This window comes from Rhinolophus sinicus, chromosome 3 (assembly GCF_057876585.1).
Source record: "Rhinolophus sinicus isolate RSI-liver-muscle chromosome 3, RSI-T2T, whole genome shotgun sequence".
In the NCBI taxonomy this organism is placed as follows: Eukaryota; Metazoa; Chordata; class Mammalia; order Chiroptera; family Rhinolophidae; genus Rhinolophus; species Rhinolophus sinicus.
Genome location: NC_142503.1, coordinates 116076306 through 116098783, shown reverse-complemented (window position 1 = coordinate 116098783; position 22478 = coordinate 116076306). Strand labels below are relative to the sequence as shown.

The 22478-nt window shown below is 34.7% G+C and overlaps 1 protein-coding gene across 1 annotated transcript in view; it reads left to right on the top strand.

The window, feature by feature from the left end:
- The first annotated feature begins 8088 nt into the window (after positions 1-8088).
- LOC109438469 (tetratricopeptide repeat protein 6-like) overlaps positions 8089-22478 on the top strand; it is a 32597-nt gene continuing 18207 nt past the window's right edge. The window contains exons 1-7 of the mRNA XM_019718379.3: positions 8089-8256; positions 8672-8832; positions 11593-11727; positions 12936-13085; positions 13917-14057; positions 15417-15530; positions 17944-18063. Of these exons, the coding sequence (XP_019573938.3) occupies positions 8196-8256; positions 8672-8832; positions 11593-11727; positions 12936-13085; positions 13917-14057; positions 15417-15530; positions 17944-18063 (882 nt within the window). The 5' untranslated portion in view covers positions 8089-8195. The remainder of the gene's footprint in view (positions 8257-8671; positions 8833-11592; positions 11728-12935; positions 13086-13916; positions 14058-15416; positions 15531-17943; positions 18064-22478) is intronic.

The window sequence follows — 22478 nt, the reverse complement described above, 5'->3', positions numbered from 1 at the left end:
CCAACTGCCACCAATGCAGGGCCCGGGGCAGCTCAGCAGAAGGCCTAGTCCACACTGAGGCCTGCTTCCACCTGCCTGCTGACTGTAAGGGTCAACTGCTAAAGAGTCTTGGGTGGTATGTGAAGCATGGCTGAGGCCTGGTCTTAGGGAGCCACCAGAGTGGGGCGAGTGGTTTGCACCAGGTTAATGCTAATTCAGGTTTAGTGCCAGTGCTGAGCCTGGGTGCACTCAGCAAAATTCTCAGAGCACACCGAGGCCAGCTGCCGCCCATCTGTGACCTATCGGCCCCAGAGACTTGCCCAAGAAAGACTGCAACATGCGCTGGGGTGACCGCCTACCTTGGAAAATGCCTCCTATAATATAACCTTCTAGAGTATATTTTATCTTCCCCCTGGATTTGTTTAACTTCTTCAGAGCAGGCAACCTACTAGCTTATTCCTCCTCTTTTTCCTTCATTGTCTTCTTTATTTCGTTTCTAAAACCTGATTTGCTTTACATTAAGTGATTGAATTTGAGATTTTCAGGAATTGATATAGTTGTGAAAGTTTTGAGTGATAATTCAATAATAATGATAATTTCAAGATCGGAGTCAGAAGTTAATGGAGATAGAATCATATCATACAACTGAGGTAATAGGTTTTATCCATGTAGAGCAGCCTCCTGTTTCTCTGGGCGTATCTTCAATGCCATAAAAAAATACCATAACAGCTCTACCCACTGAGGCCCATTTTGTTCAAATTGAATTATTTGGTTTTTCTATGGAACAATATTGTATGAATTAGAGCCTAACATTTTGGATATTCAATAAAAAATAATAATTTAAAAATCTCATATGTATTTTATTGACGCACCTCTCTGATAAATATAAGAAATATAATAAAATTAATAAGCACTTAATTAACATGGAGCATGCTATTAATAAGCATGTAGTTATATGTACAATAAAGCATAATTTATTTATTAAAAAGTTCCTATCCTTTTTGTTATTAACATTATGACCAAACTATCTTGGGAAGCAAGGAGAAATAATCACAAATTATTAAATATAAAATTAGTTGTATAGGTTTGCAAAAAAGAGAAACAAGTACATTTTGCAATACATATTAAAATGAATTTTTTTCTTTTTCTAGAACATACCGAGGGACAGCATACTTTAAACGGCGCTTTGATAAGCAAGCAACTGAAGATTTTTCTGTTGCAATTCACTTAGATCCTAATAACTGGCTAGCACTGTATTATAGAGCCTGCTTATTTAGAAAGAGTAACCCTCTTAGAGCGCTGCAGGATTATAGTGTTTCAGGTACTTTGCCTTCAACTGCACATAAATAGGAGTTTGATCTTAGGTTCAGCAGCTCACCTTCACAGAGTGGAATGTGAATGTGGGATGACAAATGTAATATGAATATTATTATATAGTTTTATATATACTTATATATTAATATACATTTATATAGTGTATATATTCATATATACCTAAAAGCTGCAATAGTTTAGCTCAGAATGTTTCTAATATGCCCTTTTAATGTATGTGAGTATATGTGTATTTACATGTGTGTGCAACTGTGATAAAGGAAGAATGTCATATCAAAGAAATCTCTTTCTACATACTAAGTTCTGAGGATATTTCTGCTAATTCAGGGCTATTTTTTTAGTCAGCTTGCTAAAACGGTAGTGACTTTTTTTGGTAGGCTGTGGCCTGCTCCATAGGCCCAGCCCATGGATTAGTCAAATTCAGAGTGTTTTAACCCTTAAACCAGATGGGCTTTGAGAATCGTCAATAAGACAATGCCAACAGCTAAAAGTGGCCATTTCTACTTTACCCTATTATCAGTGCATTCTTGGTATATGAATATGACCAGCACAATTCTAGGCATAGAGTAAGTGCTCAGTAAACAGTCAATTAGCCCATCAATTAGCCCATCCTGACTGGCAAATTCCAGCTAGAACTGAACTCCCCAAACATGGCTATGTTCACCCAGATATAAAGTGCTAGAATCCTGTCATCCTAGATGAGGCAGTAGCAAGAGGTTAAGAAACAACTAAACAATGAAGAGAATACAGAGCTCCCCCGGGCAGGCAATCTAAGATGATTGTTATTTGACGTCTCTAAGTCCATTTATATAATTAAGTTACCTGCCTTAACTCCAAGTCCTGCTTGCCTTCGAGTAGCCTCTTTGAGTTGCCCATGCTGGTTTATGTGTGTAAGCATGTGCCCCAGTCTGGACTTGTACTGAAGCCTGTTCTTTGGTCACCAGCAATGCCTCCCTGTCTTCCGTCAGGGCCATCAAGGGCAATGGCACCCTTCTGATGGCAATCCACTGAAATGAATCAGAAGTTACATTCTAGATTCTAGGCCCATCTTTGCCAATGGCTTCCACCACAACCATGGTCAACGTACTTGGTCCCCTTTGGACCTTAATCTCTTCATCTATAAAGCGAGTGGACTATCCTAGATTACCAGCAGGATTTCTTCCAGCTCTAATGAGTTTGTGAACCATGGTAGCCACCTTGTTACTTATCAACAAATACAGTTTATGTGAATACTATTTTTCACTTTTCAAATAAGTATACTCATTGTAGATATGTTTCATTTTATGTAATGTTTAAAAATGGTAAGTAGTAGGAAGGTTATAGACTAAAATATAACTCAGGTTTGTTCTGAAGCTGTTTAAGAGATACACTTTTATTTTTAAGCTCTCATAAATGATGGCTATGAGAATTTTAGCTGTTTTCTACATCGGGGCATACTCTATGCAGATCTAAAACTTTGGTTGTTGGCAATCTGTGACTTTGAAACTGTTATTTCTCTAGAAAGGTACGTTTTCCTTTTCATTCTTACTAATTTCGCTTTTGTATAAAATTAAGAAAAAAAATGAAATGAAAGAAAAAGCTTTCCTCCTCATCATTAATAACCTTGTAAAAATGAGACAATTTATAAAGTCATGCTAAAATTAGACTGTTACTTCTAAAAATAAGGTTACTTCTAAAATAAGACCTGTTGTCAGCATCTGTTTGCCTCAGATACTTTTGCAAATGTTAGAGATTGAATAGGTTTGAGAGGAATTAAATCCATGGAAAACAAAATCAACAAGTTCTTAAGAGGAGTTTGGGGATGCCCAGATTAGAGCTTTCAGAAGTTAACTTCGTGGAACACTGTCATCAAGTTTGAAAACACTGACAAAATATTCTGCTTGGTATATCATTGCTGTGCACAACACACAACTCAAAAGAAGTAAACCCATGTTTAGAACTTCTGACTTAATTTTGCTGAGTAAAACAAAAGAAAAAAAAGCCATTAACATTTAGAGCTTAAGTTCAGAAGGAAACACAGGCTTAAAGTTATACACCCTAGTCAGAAAGCTAAGCTGTAAAACATAGAATTTAATGAAATAATTCCTCTTTTTCCCCCCCAATGAAGCATTTATTAAAATGGAAGGTGTCAGAAAGAGTAACAAACCATGCCAACCAGCAGCCTGTTTAATTAGTTTATCAATAAGGTGAACTTTGAACTTGACTCAGGAAGGTCATGAGCATGGCTCCATAATGGCTGCAATGGTTCTCTTGGATATTTTTGAGGTAGGAAGGGAAAGAAAAGAGTTTCAGTTGCAAAGAAGTAAAACGTGGGCAGTAGGAACTTTGACATCTTTTAGGTAAAGGGTCAGGGCTGAAGTTGTCAGTTGCATCATTTTGAAATAGAAGCATCAAACAAGGTTATTTCTATATTGAAAATTGTTTGATTCTTAGAGAGAAAACAACATTTATTTGATATAGAAAAGAAGCTGTGTTAATACCTATGTGATGCTGAGAAGTTTTAACCACAAACCTTGAAACTATTACTGTTTTTCACTGTTACTCATGTTGAATATAATATAGCCTGAGGCAAAAACTTCTGAGTTGAGGGAAACTAACCTTGTAATTCAAGACAAATCAAGTTGAAGTCAAGGAAGAGTAAAGTATCAATCGCTAAGAGTCTAGACTTCAGAAATTCTGCTCCTTGCCTAGTCTCTACAATTGCTGAGTCCCTGCTAAGGATTTTATAACGATTTTTATAATTTCAATAGAAAGTAGTTAACTAATTTACTTTGCTTTAGTAAGACATTAAAAAACAAAACAACCTTGATATATATTGATGTTTATATTTCATTAGGTTCATTCATAATTGGAGAGCATTTGGAATAACTAAAATGTTTAACAAGATTTTGCTTTCTCATTTTTTTAGAACTGTTACTTTGGCTTATATAAATATTGGCCTCATATATCTGCTACACTTGGGCGACTACATTGAAGCCACATGGTATTTTTCTGAGGCTATTAGACTTGATCCTTCATATATTCAAAGTTATATTTGTCGAGCAGAAACTTATTATAAGGTATTTAAGGTTTGAGAACCTTGATTTTTTATAAAAAGTTTTAATTGTCTGGATATTTGTTCAATATAATTGAAAATATTTTAACGTATTTTTTCTCAGCTAGTTACAGAGCCTAATGCATTCATAAGCAATAAATATTAACTATAGTTAACTGTAATTGTCTACTTATAAAGCCTCTACTGGTGAGGTATGAATTTTTGTCTTTCATTTTCTTTTTGTTTAAAATTATACTTGTGTTCTCCTTACTCCTACAAAAGCAACATTTATTTATTGCATATAATATATGTATGCAAATGAAAATAAATTTAAAACTCTCCATAATTTCATTCTCTAGAGATAACTGCTATTAACATTTTAGTCTGTCAGTTGTGTGTTTATGTGTGTGTGCTTGTGTGCATGTGTGTATTAGTGAGTGGGTGGGTTTATAGAATGGAATTCATACATAGAATGGGGTCCTATTCATTCATACTTTCCTTTAAATTTTGTTTAAATTTCCAGTTATTTAAATTTAAAAATGTAATTAAAAATGTAAATTTAAAAATCCTTAGTGTAACAAATTTGAACTATACAATAAACTGTAAAAGTCTTCTTTGACTCCAACCAAATCTGACTTTGCAGAGATAAACACTGTTAACTGTGGTCTCTGCCTTTCAAAACAGAGACCCCTTTCCACTTCTCTGCCACTAACCTCCCTGCCCAAGACACTGTCATTTCTCATCAGGTTTATTGCAGTAGTCTCCTGGTCTTCTTGCTTCTGTTCTTTACCTCTTTTTGATGGATTTTCAACACAACAATCATACTGATCCTATTAAAACATTTCAGATTATTTCACTTCTTTGCCCAAATAATTTCAATAGCTTCGCTTTGCACTCAGAATAAAAGCCAAATCCTGTAAAAGCCAAAGGCCTACGAGAGCCCACGTGAACTAGCTCCTCGTTACCTTTCTGCCCTGATCTCCTAGAAGTCCTCTAGTCACACTGGTTTCAGTCAGGAAGGCTAGGTTATGGTGTGGAAACACACACACACACACACACACACACACACACACACAAATAAAACAACCTCCCCTGCAAAATGCAAATGAACAACAACAACAACAAAAAACCATAAAAAAAACCCCACTTCAAAAATCACAATATTAAAAGCAAGTTTTTTCTCTTGCTCACACTGTGTGTCCACTGAGAGGCTGTGTTCTTCACTGTCTACATCTCAGGACCCAATGTGACTGGAGTCTTGTTTAAAGCCCCTACCTTCCTGATGATGGAGGTAGAAGACCCAGGTCAGGTTTAGTATTGTCCTCAGGGAAGGTTTGCTCTTGACTCCTGTTGGGGAAGAAATGGGCATATTGTAGTGTGTGGTCTTTTTGCTTAACTCCATGCTGTTGGATCTGAGGGCTTCTGGGGGAAGTTGGAATTTCTTTTGGGTGCACCAGCATAATACCAGGGTGCAAACACATATATTCAAAACCTCATTTTCTGAGGAGGCAAAAATTTCTACACAGTAATAGTTGAATAAATTATGTTGTATTCACACCATAGAATGTTATATAGTCAGTAAAAACAATAATTAGAACTATATCAGCTGACTGGGAGCGTATTTCCTTGAGATACTGTTAAATAAGAAAAGCACGATTCAAAAAAGAGTGTAAAGTATACATTATGATCCCAAGTAAATAAAACAATTACAAATCATATCCTGTGTTATGTATATAGAATAATGCTTATGGCTACTGTGAGGGTTCCATCTCCAGGGTGAATGTAGTCTAAGGCTGCCTGGAGAAGTCCAACCCCAGAAGAGCTTACAAAGATAAGAGAGCAAGTCTCCATCTTCCCAGAGAGGGTTCCCTCAGTGCATAAACACAGTTGGGACAGGTGGACTCATGCAGACATGTGACTAGATGATTTAATAACTACACCAACCTAAGCAGGGTCAACTCGAGAAGCAGTTGGCCAGAAGTTCCACAGAAATTCTCAATATTTTAAAAATGCACCTCAAACTCTCTCCTTTTAGGTTCCCTCTTTTGACTCCACCCACTATCTCTTCCTAATAGTTTGTACCATTTCAACAAGTACTACCAGCTTCCATGCACAGATTAGTTTTGTGCATTCTCCTCTTTGCATCACCATGTCAGCACAGTGAGAGAAGTCATTGGCTGTCTCAGGTTCATTTTGCCAGGGTATATGTTGTCCTCCTTTTGTAATATTCCCAATGGCTTTTGTCCCCAAATTTGTACAAATCCAGGTTATGCTCCTATGACCAGTATTAAGGAAAGAATCAATGTTTACTTTTCATTATATATTGATTTTAAGCAGACATCTTTTTCATCATTCTTGTATTTTGTTTTATTCGATTATTTGGTGATTAAAGTGCCTGCTTTTTTCTCTCTTATTTTTAAGTGGAATTGACTTTTTAATTTTACTCTCCTTTGCATACTAATTTATTAATATGAGTAAAGTTTGGTGAAAAGGTGTTATGGTTGAAGGAAAAAAACCTGAAAAGCTAAACAAAAAACGAAAACAAAGTAGAATGTATGATATTTATGTAAATTGTGTGGTTATGTTAAAAATTCTTTGAAATTAAAGATAAATGGTTTTTAAAAACCATAATACTTTAAATACATCATAAACTTAAAAAAAAATTTGCATCCCATTTGCTATGTGATTCTTAAGAAAAATGTCTCTTAGGAGACGTTTTTGCAAAATTTCTGTATCAAAGGACAGGAAGGATACACATCAGATAGGAAGCAATCATTGTTGTTATGAGCTAAGTTTCTGTTTATCACTCAACAGTTGCATAATTTGAAAAGGGCAGTAAGAGAGTTATCTTGTGCTATCCACCTTCAGCCAGATGGAATCCAATTATATATAATAAGGTATGGACATAGAAATAAAATTCTCCTTGGGATAGCTGAGCAACTGCACTAGCTATTGGAATCTTTAGTTCTCTCTCTATCTTTCCAGACTCCTTCTTTTACATTTAAGCTTTCAACAATGGCCATCACCCAACTAGCAAGTTGGATACAGTTATTGTTTTTGTTAAGCTTCAAGATAATTTGTAATATAAGATAACCCGATCTTTCTCTTTGCTGTCTCCTTATATCAAAACACAACTGTTTAGTGTTTAAATTCTTTGAGGCCTCTGTAGATTACTGGTTATGTGGTTGTCACATAGCTCATGAAATTAAGGTAACATATTTTGAACAGTTTGATTGTGTCCACAGAGGTACCAAAAGTAAATCTCAGTTAATTCAGTGGAAAAAAAAAAGTGACACACTGAATTGTATTTCAAATGCAGTAGAGCTGGCTATAAAGAAACCCATTACAAGTTATGAGTTATCACCAAAAATGTGTTAGAGTCTCTAACATAGGAAATGGGCTTACAGATGGGAAAATGGACTAGAACAATGCTTTCTGATAAAGGCTTGCTTTGTTTTTAAACTTTTGAACCATGTTTTAGCAATTTATGTAAATACTTCCCCACTTTTTTGTCCCTTGATAAACTGTGTTAATCTTTTGTAATTTTTCAGCATCAGAGTATCACACTTTAAATACAGGTAACTGCAAAAAGCTTTGAGTATTTTTCTTTCAGCTTCACATTTCCTAAGTTGTTTTCTTATCACATCCCCAAGTTAATTGGTCCACTTAGACTGCATAAAATGTTTATAATTTTGACATTGTTTTCATCATAGATATGTAAGTATAAATAAATGTATTGTAATTGTAAAATTTTAACTAATTGTTTATAAGAAACTTTACTGTAGAAAAATTATTCATAACTGCTTAGAATTGAAAAGGTATTATTTCTTCCAGAGGACAGTATCTTCTTATGATGAAATGTTATGCTCTTGCAAAGTTCACTATTTATCAAGTAGCAGAAATGAACAAAGGTAAATCTAATTAGTGCAAAATTATAATCATCTTAATTTAAAAAGAAACTCCTCTTTAAAACTTTTAAACTGTTTGCAATAGCTACGTACAGAAAGCTTGGAGGGTTCACTTGAAAGTCAAAGTTAGATTCTGAAATCTTAAAACTTCAGTTTCACTTGTACATAATCAGTTAGTAAAATGGTTCATAACATTATAAATTTTGTGAGATTTTCATAGGAAATACCAGGCTTCCACTTTTATTTTTGTTTATAATCGAAATGTCTTTTGTTTGTTAATAGATTTTAACATCATATTGATTTGTTAATTTATATTAAAACAGATCATTGAATTGCCTGACTTCTTTAGAATGATTACATATAATTCTAAATCCTAGACAGTTGACAAAGATATTGATAAACTTTCCTTTCCTTTTAGGTGTCATTGAATTGAGTCCTATACAGCAAGCACTCATTTATTCATTTTGTGAAAACCATGACAAGGCCATTCAGGTCTTGAATCGAATCACCTTGAATAAGCCTGATATCACCATGTATACTCTATTAGCAAAAGCTCAGATGAAGGCCAAGAGATACAAGGTGCAAAGTCTTAAGTAATGTTTACTAAATCTATTAACGCAATTTTTATATTTTGCTTAGAATGCTTAGATTTTTTTTTTTTTACAAAATTAAATTATACCATTTTTAAATTGAATCTTCTGTTAATTAATAGTTGGGTTTTTTCCTTTTCATTTTTTTTCCCTCTTAAGAGTAGGGCTGCTATACATATTCTTTTTCCTGTCTTCTGTTAACACATGGAGTAGTTTTCCAGCATTTTCCAGAAGGTCCTAGGAGTGGAATTGTTGGTATGTAGAGAATGTGAATGTTTAACTTTCAAGAAAGTGACACATTGTTCCATTGGGTTGTACCAGTTTATTCTCCCACCTGCAGTGTATGAGTGTTCCTTTTCTGCATTCTGTATAATAATTGGTGTTGTCAGACTTTATTTTTGTCAATTTGGTGGATAAGCACTGCTGTTTCATTGTGGTCTTAACTCATATTTCTTAGTTTGAGCACAGGTCGAGCATCTTTTTATATGTTTATTAGCCACTCATATTTCCTGTTCTATCAATTTCCTATACACATATTTTTGTTTGTTTCTCTTTTTCTTATCAATTTTAGGCCTTTGCACACTAAATTCTGTATATTAATGGTTGGTTATATGCATCACACATATCTTCTTGCAATTTGTGGCTATCTTTTCCTTCTCTCTAATGGTGTCTTTTGGTGAACACAGGCTCTTAATTTTCATGTGGTCAAATATAATTACTTTTTGTTTTATTGGCATGGCTTAAAAAAAATTTTGTTTAAGAAGTTCTTCCCCACTCCAAGATCATAAAGATATTTTCCCATATTTTCTTCTAAAAATTTAAAAGTTTTACTTTTTTCCATTTAAGATCTTAAATTGGAAATTCTACCTTAAATTAATATTTTTTCAGTTTGAGATAGTGATAAAATTTCAATTTTTCCCATATGGATATTCAAATGTTCCAGTATCATTTATTGAAATGTTCTCCTTAACCTAAAGATCTGAAATGCTGTATCTATCAGATTACAAGTTTTCATGTATGTGTAGATGTGATTTGGGGCCTCTTCTGTGCCTTTGGTCAATTTTTCTATCCCTGGCCCAACAGTGCAATGTCTTAATTACTATAGCTTTGTTGAAATTCTTAATATCTAGTAGAACAAGTATTCACACCATATTCTTCAAGAAATTCCTGGTTATTCTTGGGCTTTACTCCTCTCTATGTATTTTTCAATTCAGCTTGTCAGGATCCATTAAAAACCCTATTGGAATTTTGATTGAATTTTATTGAATCTCTAGTTGATTTTAGGGAGAATCAATACCTTTATGATATTTCTTTCCTTTTAGTAATGGTCTTACATATTCTTTAATCTCCACCCCATGTCCTGTTTGCTCTACTAGAAAACTGGGGTCCCCCTTGGTTGTCCTTTTCTACCCAATCCATAGTGATGTTCCTTTGGTTCTATTTTCTAAGTATCTCTCGAATCCACTTTCTTTCTCTATTTCTGTGGTCATTATCCTAGTCCAGAACATATTTTTATTTTGCTTGAATTATAGCAACAGTGTTACACTTTTCCAAGCATTTTTCTACACAGCGCCCCCAGTACTGTTTTCCGAATGTAAGGGCACATACCTGCAAGTCCCCAGAGCTACCTGCATAGTGAAAGAGAGGTGGACATCAGCTAGAGGAGGAAGCAAGAGGAAGTGAAGATGTGTTCATTTAAATTTAAATGGGATGAAAGACTTGATGAACTCAGAGTCAGCTAAGGTGCAGAGAACTAGAAGAGGAAGGAAAGGTTGTGCTCAGGTGGGACAGGAGGAGCTGGGGTCAAGTACACAGCTTGAAGGGTTAGCTCTGAAAAGGAGCAGAAAGGAATGCATTCAAAAACAGGAGGGAAAAAAGGAAATGGAGGAAGATACAGATACACAAGAAGTTAAAAGGAGGGCAATTGAAGTGATGATATTTTCTATGGCAAGGTCTCGTGCTGAGAATGGGGATGGAAGGATGGATGTTGAGGCTGTAACATGGGGAGTAAATGCTAAGGCCACAGGACACAGCATATCCAAGTAATTATAAATCTCATTGTTTCTTTAGCAATTTAATGTAATTAAGAAAATGGGCTAAAGAGTCAAAAATATTTGTGTTTCTATATAGATATATTCATCAATTAGCTAATTACAAAAAGGCAGTTCTATCTGGAAAATTGAAGTTTTGTTTTCATTATTATTCAACTATTTGACTCAATAGTTTAAGAGGGTGATTTTTGATGTGAGTTTATTTTCTGGTGTCCATGGGACCTTGTTAAGAGCACAGCAGGAAAAAACACAGGTTGATTAAAACCCAATCAAATATTTTCACTGGAGATTTTTTACTACCTAATAGCTGTCCTGTATTCCCTTCAGGAAAATTACTAGGAAATTGGTGATAAACTAGTCTATAAACTTACGTCTGATTTAAGACTATAAGAAAAAAACCTTTAACATTTAGTTCCAGAAGTCCACGGGTGTAAGCCTACCTAAGTCCTTGCATTAAGATAGACATTTGGGTGGGACCTGCTGCCATCAGAAGCCCAGCCTAGGTCCTCTTCTCGCCGAGTGCCACAACATCTGTGCCTTTGCCAGGCCTGTGTGTCCCCATGGGAAATGAGAGTAGGGCTGGTGCTCAGGATTCCTTTTAATGTTTAAGGCTTTCATGCTCAGTAAATATTAGAAAGAAACATTCTCACCCCTCTCATGCTCTCTCTCTCTCTCTCTCTTTTTTTAAATCATTATAGGAAGCTGTGATAATGTTGAAAAAGGCTTTGGAAGTCTTTTCTCATTCCCATAAAGGACCAAATGCCATAGAGGCTTCAGTAGACTGTCTGTATAACTTGGGTCTTTGTTACATGGAAGAAGGCAACTTACAAATGGTATTTTCTGTTTTTAGGAACATAAGTTATTTGTGATTTTAGAAATTGCTTGCCCTCAGTTCTATTTTGGAAGGTTACCTATATAGTGAGTGACTAGCTCAAAGGTCCTTATAAAGGTTGGCTTACTACAGTGAGTATGTGCCCTGCAATATCTACTACTTTGTTTTAGTTTTCAACACATTTTATTTGAGACTTATTTGTCAACAATATTCTAAAGAGTAATGTGTGTTTCCCACCAAAACAATAAATCTAACTGCAAGAAATTATTTTAGCAAAATAATTTCATCACATTAATATGAATTTATTAAATTGTAATACTTTAAATTGAGTACTTCAATGTAATGGAGAATAAATGGAGAATGATTAGGGCACTGATTTCTCTTATTGACAGCTGAACAATTAAAATCAGATTGAAAATGGTTATTGAGGTGGCCAGATTCTTTGAAAACCAGTTGATTCAATTTTTTATATATTTATACAGTATTTGGCTATTTGACACACAAGGCCATTTCAAAATTGTCAATGATATGATAAATATGTAAAATAGTTGATATTTTCCAATGGCTATTGTTGGATATTCCACAGCTCTATCTGTCTCCACACGCACAACACACCATTCCAGTCCTTGTAGTCATAGCAATGGACAGTGTCTGAAACTTGCATCTCTGTAACCTTGAGAAAGAGTTGCACTTGATTAGTTGTTCCATTAACAGTCCAATAAATATAAGATTAAGTACAAATCTTTGCCATGTTTTTAGGCCTTTTGACAACCCGAGCAAACCGAGCTTTGCTTTACAAAGTTGGGAAAAATTTTGGAGTTCTGTTGTTCTGAAATTTCAGAGCAGATAATTATGTATCTGCTGTGGTTCTTGGGCCCTCATGGAAAACAAATGTACTGGTTATGATTTCTTTGGACTACACAATATGAAGAATAACCATTACAATTACACCGCAAAAATACTGTCATGTAACAAGAATTATGTAGACATTAATCTGGAAGTAAGAGGACTTGTAAATTATAATATTAAGCCTGACTTGTTCATAAATATTTTATTTGTTCTACAAGGTTCACTGGGAAAAATGTGTTTAAAATGACTACAAAAGAGTGAAAACTTTCAATAATAGTTATATATAGTAATTTATTAATATTTTAAATTAATATAGTATTCTCACGAAATGATTTGTTTTTTAACAATATACTCTTCTAGGCTTTTGATTCTTTTACAAAAGCTGTGAAAGCAAATCCTAATTTTGCAGGAGGCTTTTATCAACGTGGGCTTTGTAAAGTAAAACTCCAAAAGGAGAGCTCGATCCTGGATTTTAACCATGCAATAACCCTGGATCCAAAATATTATGAGGTATTTAAATGAACAATTTCAGTGAGTTAGAGAGTATGCTAGATTTGCTAAAACTGTTAAATCATTTATATGTCATTGTTATTAGTTAGCAATAATCGGTTATTTATATATCTACTTTTCAGCTAATTATGTTTTGATAATGCTTATATCTGTATTTCCCCTTGAACTAAAAATATTATTTCCAACAGAAATATTATATATGTAAAAACGTTTTGTGAATTGTGATGCATATTAATATTGTTACTATTTTGATGTACCTATTAATAATTATAATTTCATATACTTTTATTAATTTTATTTACTTCTTGTTTTGTTATCACATTTATTCATGCCTTTTAAAAGACTATAGAGACAATACAAAATTCAATAGGTAAAGTTTGATTAGATCCCGATTTTACAAGTCTATGAATTTTGAATATGGACTAAATATTAGATGATTTTAGGGAAATACTATTAATTTTCTTAGATATATTATGATAGTGTGATTACACAAGAGAATGTCTTCTTCACAGATGATGCATTCTGGAAGACTTGGGTGAATTGTTATGATGTCTACAACTTATTTTTAAATAGCTCTAGAAAAAGTAGATACAATAAGTATTACAAAATGTTAATAATTATTGAATCCAGGTATAGGCATATGGATGTTCATTGTACTATTCTTTCAATTATTCTGTACGAATTTTTTTCTAACAAAACAGTGGGAAAAAGGCTACATATTTTACCACCTTTTGGTGGCATAGATTTGTCCAAACTACCATATATTTTGGTAGAATTGAAGCTTTTATTAAAATATCCATTCCTACTTTCCTCCTCTCTTTCTCTGAAAAGGCATATTTAAGCCGAGTAAACTTCTATGCTATGAAAGGCAGATACTCCAAAGCAATCTTGAATTGTAATGAGGCCATCAAAATTTATCCTCAGAGTGTGCGAGCTTATCTCTACAGAGGCATTCTGAAATACTCCAACAAGGTAGGGTGACTTCCTGTCTTTACTGATATTTATTTTGAAATTTGCATTTTATTTATTTTAATTATTTTCTTTTTCTAATTTAAAATTGATTGGGGTGACAATGGTTAGTAAAATTACATAGGTTTCAAGTGTACAATTCTATAATACATCATCTATATATCACATTGAGTGTTCTCTTTCAGTCAGTTCGCCTTCCATCACCATATATTTGACCCCCTTTACCCTCATCTACTACCCCCTCCCCCCTTACCCTCTGGTAACCACTAAACTACTGTCTTGTGTCTATGAGTTTAAATAGTACTTATTTTTTATTTTTATTAAGAAAGTAGTATATATTCACTGTAAAGAATTTGGAAAATTCAGAATGGGAATAAAGAAGAAGACTAAATTCACCTATTATCCCATCATCAAATGAAAATTCTTGAGAGCATTTTGTTGTACTTGCCGTGTCTTTTTTTCCCCCTAATAATATATGATATTTATTTTCTAAAATTGGGATTACACTATTTACATAATTTGTGTTGTGCCCTGCTTCTCATACTTAACCTTTGAAGATACCATTTTTTTTCAATGACTGAATAATATTCCACCATAGTTAATTTTTTACCACTTGATTGTTGGAAGTTTGAGTTGTTTTAATTTTTTTTCACCATTATAAATAATACAGTTGTACACACTGAAAACAAAATCATTGCTTGAGCTTATGATTGATTCCTAAACGGAAATTAGAGTCAAAAGGGCGTGTATAGAACTGGTATCTGATACTTCATGGAATACTTTGTTGCTCTCTATTGTTCTTTTCTGACCTTTCTTTGTAGCTATTTCATATGAAATATTTTGCAAATAATACCTTAAAGCAAAGGTAAGACCTTGTATTATGTGTTAATTCCCTGAAAATTACTATCTATAGAAATGGGTGATCTAAGGTATCAGAGAAGCATCAAAGAGGAAGCAGAAGAGAACATGGGTAGAAAACATGACGATTATGACAGTATGAGTGAAAGAAGGAAGCAAGCTGTGACTATTTGCTGGAGGAATATGGTTTGCTTCTCTTTTATCAATAAGAAGTCTAATCTTCTCCTTGTTGTATAGCAACATTGGCAATAAGATAATCATCTAAATTAAAGTTCTTTATATATTTAATTTTATTTGCAAGTAGCAGAAACTATAATAATAATTCCTACCAAGATATCTTCTTAATTAACTCTATGAAAGATTAGCTTGATCGTCTTAATATCACAGATGCTATACAGCGTGTTCCAAAAACTCTGATAGAATCAAGAATTTATTTTACAATTAAATTGCAGTCCATTATGATTAACCCTTTTCACCTAATTATTATTATTGTTTTCCTTTTAGACTTACAAGCTAGCAATTGCAGATTTAACTAAAGCTATCAACATGTACAAAAACAATTATATAGCATTTTATAACAGAGCGTTATGTTACACCAAGATTAGTGAACTTCGAATGGTAAGATGACCATTTCAGTAAGCAAAATGTTAAAGCATTTGTAAATACATTTAAAGCATGTGTAAAGTGTTTTCTTATTATTTGTTGTAATTTTGAAAAGTAATTCCTGTGGAAATACACACACACACACACACACACACACACACACACACACCACATTCCCGCTGCTTTGTGTGGTCACGCCCCCCAATCTGCTTGAAATGTGGACAGTTAACAGTTAAATCTATTTAAAACATTTAGAGATTTAGAAATTTATTTGCTATGGAAAGGAAGAACTTGAGAAACATTGTTTCTGCCTAAAAGGATGTAGAATTCCTGGTAACCAGACAATCAGGTTTCCCCAGGAAATGTTGACAAATGAATAACTAATTTTTAACAAAGGAGTTGTTAAGATTCTAGGAGCTAATTAAAGGACCATTTATCAGAGTAACCTGCACAGCAGGTGTCTTTGATGACTCCCTCCAGACCTGCACTCCTGCCTTTCCTGGGTAACTATGAAGCCCCAAAGAATGGGCTGGGTGGAGGCAGGGAATGCCCATTTTGTTATCTCTGATAGGTAACAGCCCAGTGCTCTATAAATAAGGAAGATGTAAAACTACCTAAAGAGAGACCTAACTAGAATAAATCATATTGGCTATTTTAGAGCTGCCAGGTACCCAACCCATTTCATCCAATCACTCATTTTACGGATGAGGAAAGGGAAGTAGGGAGAGGTTAGAAATACATCCAAGTCACACAGGGAATAGAGACCCGCACTGGTGTTCACAGGTTTGTTTGCTTCTGGTTAACAGTCTTTAGGTGGCTTTGTAAAAACATCTGACCTCCAGCTTATGGACCGGATATCCTTTAACAGTGTCATCTCCTCCCTTTTTGTTTACCTCCACCTGTTTCTCAGCATTCCTGCCATCACTGCAGTGAGAAAACCCAAGTATCTTACTGCAGAAAATGTACTTAGACATTCTGCCAAGACATGGTTTTATAAAAACTAAGAAAAGGTGAATTCTGGTTTCCACCACCCTACATTAATAAAAATAGTAACAATTACCACTTACTTTAGGTAAATGCTTTACCAAGGTATCATCAAAATGATGACTTTTTACAGCAATATGATATATTATTAATATCCCCATTTTGCAGATGAGGAAACTGAGGCTTAGTGTTAACTCACTTTCCCAAGACTGAAACGCTCGTAATAATAGCAGAGGCATGATACAAATCCTGCTCATTAATCGTCATGAAATCTCATTTATCAGCCTTTGTTTCCTCTTGTATCACATATACTCAGCTGCTCAGTGGATCTCTAGGGCATGTTACAGGTTTTACATTCTGTGATTCTATGAAAGGAAAAGTGCTAACAGTTTAGTTTAGTTCTATTTTTATAAGTATTATGAATTATTTTTACAACCCTTGCAGTGTTTGTTTATAATTATGCCATAATGTGCATATAGGATCTTTAACTGTACAATTCTTTTAGACACTTGAGTGCCTAATCATGAAACACTAGAGGACAACTGAGCAAATAGTAAAATACTATTTATTTGCATTTTCAGTTAGCATGTGCTGTAGGCATATGATTTGGCCCTTTTCTGATGAAACCATATGGCTCTTTTGGACAAAATGTTCAGTAGAAAAATGAATTAAGAGATTCAGCTCTTACTCAGATTTGGGATGCTCCTAGTAACTGGTGTAGAATAGACGACCAATAGAATATTTGTTTATTCACTGAGTAAACAAAAAAGATGCAAGTAGCTGAGAAACGTCCTCTGGGTTGATTTATTCTCAACTGAGACTAATACCTTAAAAAGACACGAGTATACCTATCTAAATATTTTGAAGTAATTGTCCAACAGCTGATTATTAGTTTTGTTGAGATTCATTTTCATTGATTCATGATTTATTCTCTCAACAAAAATTGATTGAATGCCTAGTATGGTGCTAGGCATGGTGCTAGTTACTGGCATTATAAAGATGAACAAAATGGATAAGCTCTGCCTCCATAAAACGTAGGTTCCAGTGAGGAAAACAATAAAATACTAAAATGAAAGTAAATTTCAAAAGGCAGCAAGTGCTCTGCTTTAATGTCAACAGTCATTTGGTGAAATTGCTGAGTGGGGGAAGGGTGTCGTAGGCCCCCTTTCAACCCATAGACATGAAATATGCTTCAGATGAGTCACAAATAACATGTGAAGTGCAAGCACAGTGGGCACCACTTATTAAAAAGTAGCAGTATTGAGAATAATTAGTTAAGGGGACCTTTAAATCTTGCAAATGATTATTTTTGGCTATAAATTGTAAGTCAAATTAAATACTAATTGTGAGGTTCCAGTTTGTATTTAAACACATTTGTCTTTGGCCAATGTAGTAAGACTTCACAGAGTTGAATCTAGGTTGTAAGCAATTATCTTATTTTTAGGCATTAACAGATTATGGAATTGTGCTTCTTCTTGATGCTGGAGAAACTGCGACATTAAATACCTTAATTAATCGTGGACTCATTTATAAAGAACTAGAGCAGTACAGCTTTGCATTAGAGGTAATCCTTCCTGTTTACTTGTAAAAATGAACCCACTTGATTTTAAATGTTCACTTCTGAAAATAGTGAACAAGTTTTTCTTAATATCAAATGAAAATATTACTGAGCAACAATTCAACTTTAGCAAGAATTGTATTTAAATACTTTGAATGACTAATGGACTCTGCAAAAAAAAGTGTATTTTCACTTTGTTTTGATTGTAGGTACTGTGTTTCCCCGAAAATAAGACCAGATCTTATATTAATGTTTGCTCCAAAAGATGCACTAGGGCTTGTGTTCAGGGGATGTCATCCTGAAAAATCATGCTAGGGTTACTTTCCGGTTAGGTCTTATTTCGGGGAAACACAGTAAGTAGCCAATATGTAAAACTAATGTTTCTGATTTGACGAAATATCACCTCCTCTAAGGGAGTATCTTGAGTATACAGAAAATACAATTATTTGGCAAATAAAGTGATTTATGTATTGCTTACTTTGCTACTTGGTGCTCTCATTCACAGTTTTCCTCATTCCCCATTGAAAATATATAAAAATAAATCAGTTTGTTTTGCATAGGGCAGAAAATAGCAGTTCAAAATAGGCTTTTGAGAATAGTGGGCACAGGAACTCAGAATTGCAATAGAAGATAGCATCTGCAATATATCAAAAAGAAACAGGTGGTTAAAATGTATTTCCTTATAGAATAATTAAGCAAAATTCATCATTCTCATTTTTATCTTATTTGTATTATCAAATTTAAATTAACTTTGGAATTAAGATTAAGAGATACAAGGCAAAAAAATAAATAGCAATTTGAAATTTGCAGTTAAATAATGGCAGTTTTGCTTCTTTGTTTCTGAGGAACTACAAGGGAACATTATGTAGTGGAATATTTCCTATTTTTCTCACCTCCAAAGATGGCTTATATTATTTTTCTACTTCTGGAGTCATCTTTTGAGATTCTGCCCAACAGAATCACTTATTATTAAGGAAGTGTCTGAGAAACCTTATTCTAGGCGATTTACACCATCATGAAATGTAATTCCAAGAGTTGAACTTTAGGTTTTGGTTTTGAGATATGCCATTTGGAATTTCCTAAGGTAGGAGGAGCCAAAGAACTTCTTTGTTTGGAGTAGGCAAGTCTGGGCAACGGTATTGGGGTGGAGATGTGTGAAAAATAGGGGTTCAGAGCAAAAGACCTCAACTGTCGAAGAATTAAATGCAGGGCCTATATTATCTACTGGGTAAATATTTATTTAATATGTAATATCAACATGCCAGGTTCTCAACAATGCTTCAATTTATAATTCTAACTTATAGATGAGAAACTGATATTCAAAAGAAGTTAAATAAAGTCTTTCAACCAGGAAGTACTGGAGCAAGATTTGAACTCAGGTCTTACCTGATTCCAAATCCTATGTTCTTTCAGACAAGGCAAGGTATTGGCATTGGTATGGAAGATATGGAGAAAAATAAGCCAGATTTCCAGTCCTTGAGGAGCTCATGGCCTAGTGGAAATCATCCTCGACCCCTCTCTTTCCTTACACCCTCTATCTAACTCATGAGCAAGGTCAGTCAGCTCTACCGTCAAAACATATTTTGAATTCAGTCATTTCTCATTTTTGCCACCACCATTCTCCTCCTAACTCAAGCCTCAACCATCTTTTGCCCTGGACTACTGCAATAGCTTCCCAATCGGCCTGTTTCTGCTATTGTCCCTCTACATGCTGTTCTCCACATAGCAGCCAGAGAGACCTCTTAAAAACAGATCAAGTTATTCCTCTGCTCAAAACCATCCAATGGCTTCCTATCACACTTAGAATGAACTCTGAACTCTTGATTATGGCCAACCAAGATCCTTCATGATCTGACTGCTGCTCACTGAAATGACTTGTCACTCCACTCTGGTCTTTTGCTATTTCTTGGAAATGCGAGGCTCCCTTTCTACCTAAGGATCCTCATACAAGATATTCTGTACACGTAGAACGCTCTTCCTACTGATCTGTGTATGCTCATGCCCTCCTTTCACTTCAGATTTCTGCTCAAATGTGACCTCAGTCGTAAAAAGTAGATAAATTAAAATGGAATATTAAAAAAAATTGAAATAATCCAAAATAAGTCTGGAAAGGAAAAACAAAGAAACAGAAAACAGAGGAAAGAAGCAGAAAACAAATAATAAGATGGTAGACCTAAGTCCAATCATATTAGGAGTTACATTTAATAGAAATGGTAAAAATAAACCAATTAAAATAATGAGAATGTCAGATCCGAATTTTTTAAACATGCCCCATTATAGTCTGGCTATAAGAAACACAATTTAAATATATTGATAAAGATAGCTAAGAGTAAAAGGCTGGAAAAAATATTACCTGCAAACACTGCTTAAAAGCAAAAAAAAAAAAGAAAAAATGTTTTTTCTCTATGTAAAGTAAGAAGCTAATTTGAAAAATTAAATTAAAATATGATGCAGGCTGAGAAAGAACCAATGAAGAAATATACGAGTGAATTATAAAAGGGCTAGATGAAGAACCAGGAGACAGCAGTCTTAACACCTACCCAGGGAAAAATTTTTAGTAAGAATTATTGATTAACAGAGGTCAAGTAGGATGAATGCTAAAAACATATCAATTAATTGAGACTTGTATGATCTTCATAGGAAAGCCTGGATCAGGAAGTAGAGTGCAGCATGTCGAGCGGCACTGTTTAGGAAGTTAATGGTTAAACTTGTTGGATTGAGAACATCTGTTTATCTCTTCCTGTCCTCTTGAAAACCTACCAGGAAGACAATAAAGGAATAAAAAAGATATAATCCCACAAGGTTAAAGATAGTGGAGAAGAAATTTTCAGGCCCTTAAAACCACCATTCCGGATTATAATATCTCAAACTTAAATATGAATGGGTAGCCAAGGATCCTACAATCCAGGGAAGTAAAACAGAGACTAAAACAAGGAATTGTCAGAGGTATAGGGATGGGGGGAGAATAGGAAGTGTGTGTAAGAGCTAAATTCTATCCTAAGTGGGAAGTTAAACGTGACACAATACTCATGTTATTTTGAAATTTGAAGGTAAAGAGCAGAAGTCATAACACTAAGATGTCAAAACAATTGCTTTTGGGGAGTGGGACTCAGTGCTAAGGAGAGTTGGAGCAGGGGATCGCTGAAGTATTTCAAGCCTTCCTGATCCAGGCTTCCCTAAGTCTTCTAAGTCTAATAAAACGGGGTTTTTATTAGACCCCAGACACTATGTACATGGGTTACTTTGATAAGAAGTAAATAAGTAAAAAATGTCTTTAGATGCAATTTACAAAATAAAATTGGCCTTATTATATGACACGAAATAAGAGGAAGTTGATGGAATTTGGGGATATGGGGATAGTGAGTGTCAACTATGCTTTTGGGGAGATTGGTCGTGACAGGAACTAGGTAGACAGGGCCGTGTGTAGTTGTAGGCAGGGAGGGTTGAGCGAAGGCACTTTAGGTTAGGTTGGAGCAGTGAGACAAAAATTAAAAACACAGAAAACAGCAGGAATACAAGGGAGCATGTTTCCAAAGGAGATGGGAAGGAATGAGGTCAAGAGTCTTATCCTCTGACAAAGAGAGTGGAAGACAGTGTGGGTGAAGGTCCTCACAGATAAGCTCTTCAGGCAATTTGCTTTGTCCGTGTGGTTTGTTATTTATGATCCTCATATTCGAGGAGAAGTTAATGCAGAAGAGAAAAATCATAAAAAAACTGCTACTAGCTTTATTCTAAGTCATTCTAATAGTCATCATTAATGTCTATTGCTGGTAATAATGCCTAATGACCATGTAGCATAATAATGATTATGTATATAGAGTCAAGCTGACTTTTATAAGTTTTATCTGATTTCAAAACTAAACTTGGTATTCTCAGCCTTTAAGTTCTTGGTCACTCCTCATAACTCCCAAAATTAATAGGAATGTTTGTAATAAATCTCACTTACACTTGTAAGTTTGCCTCCATTTTAACAAAACAGTCCTTTTAGGGGATTTATCTGGTAGCATATTTGATTAGTTTATATTTGATTAGACATAGATTTTTAAATTTTCTTTTAAATAGTTCCATTTAGTATCAAAGTATGCTTCAGAAATCTACCTGTCCACATCCACAGATTATTCTGTGACTCCACCTTCCCCCCCCAATAGGATCCTGGTTGGGTGTGACCCTACTGCTCCCTTGCCAACCCCAATATTTGCAGAAAACTCATTCTACCCACACAAGACAGCCAGCTTCCTCCCTCTGGTACAGCCAGGGAAGGTTGTGGAAAGAGGAAGGGCAGAGGGAGATGGGGAGAAGGAGGGGGCGCTACGATTAGCTCCTCTCCAGTTGGGGGAAGGCAGATCTCTGACACTCGCTCCTTAAGGCTTCAGAGTGCAGGTGTCCCAGCCTCTGGGAAGGGAGTGTGGAGGGATTTCCTT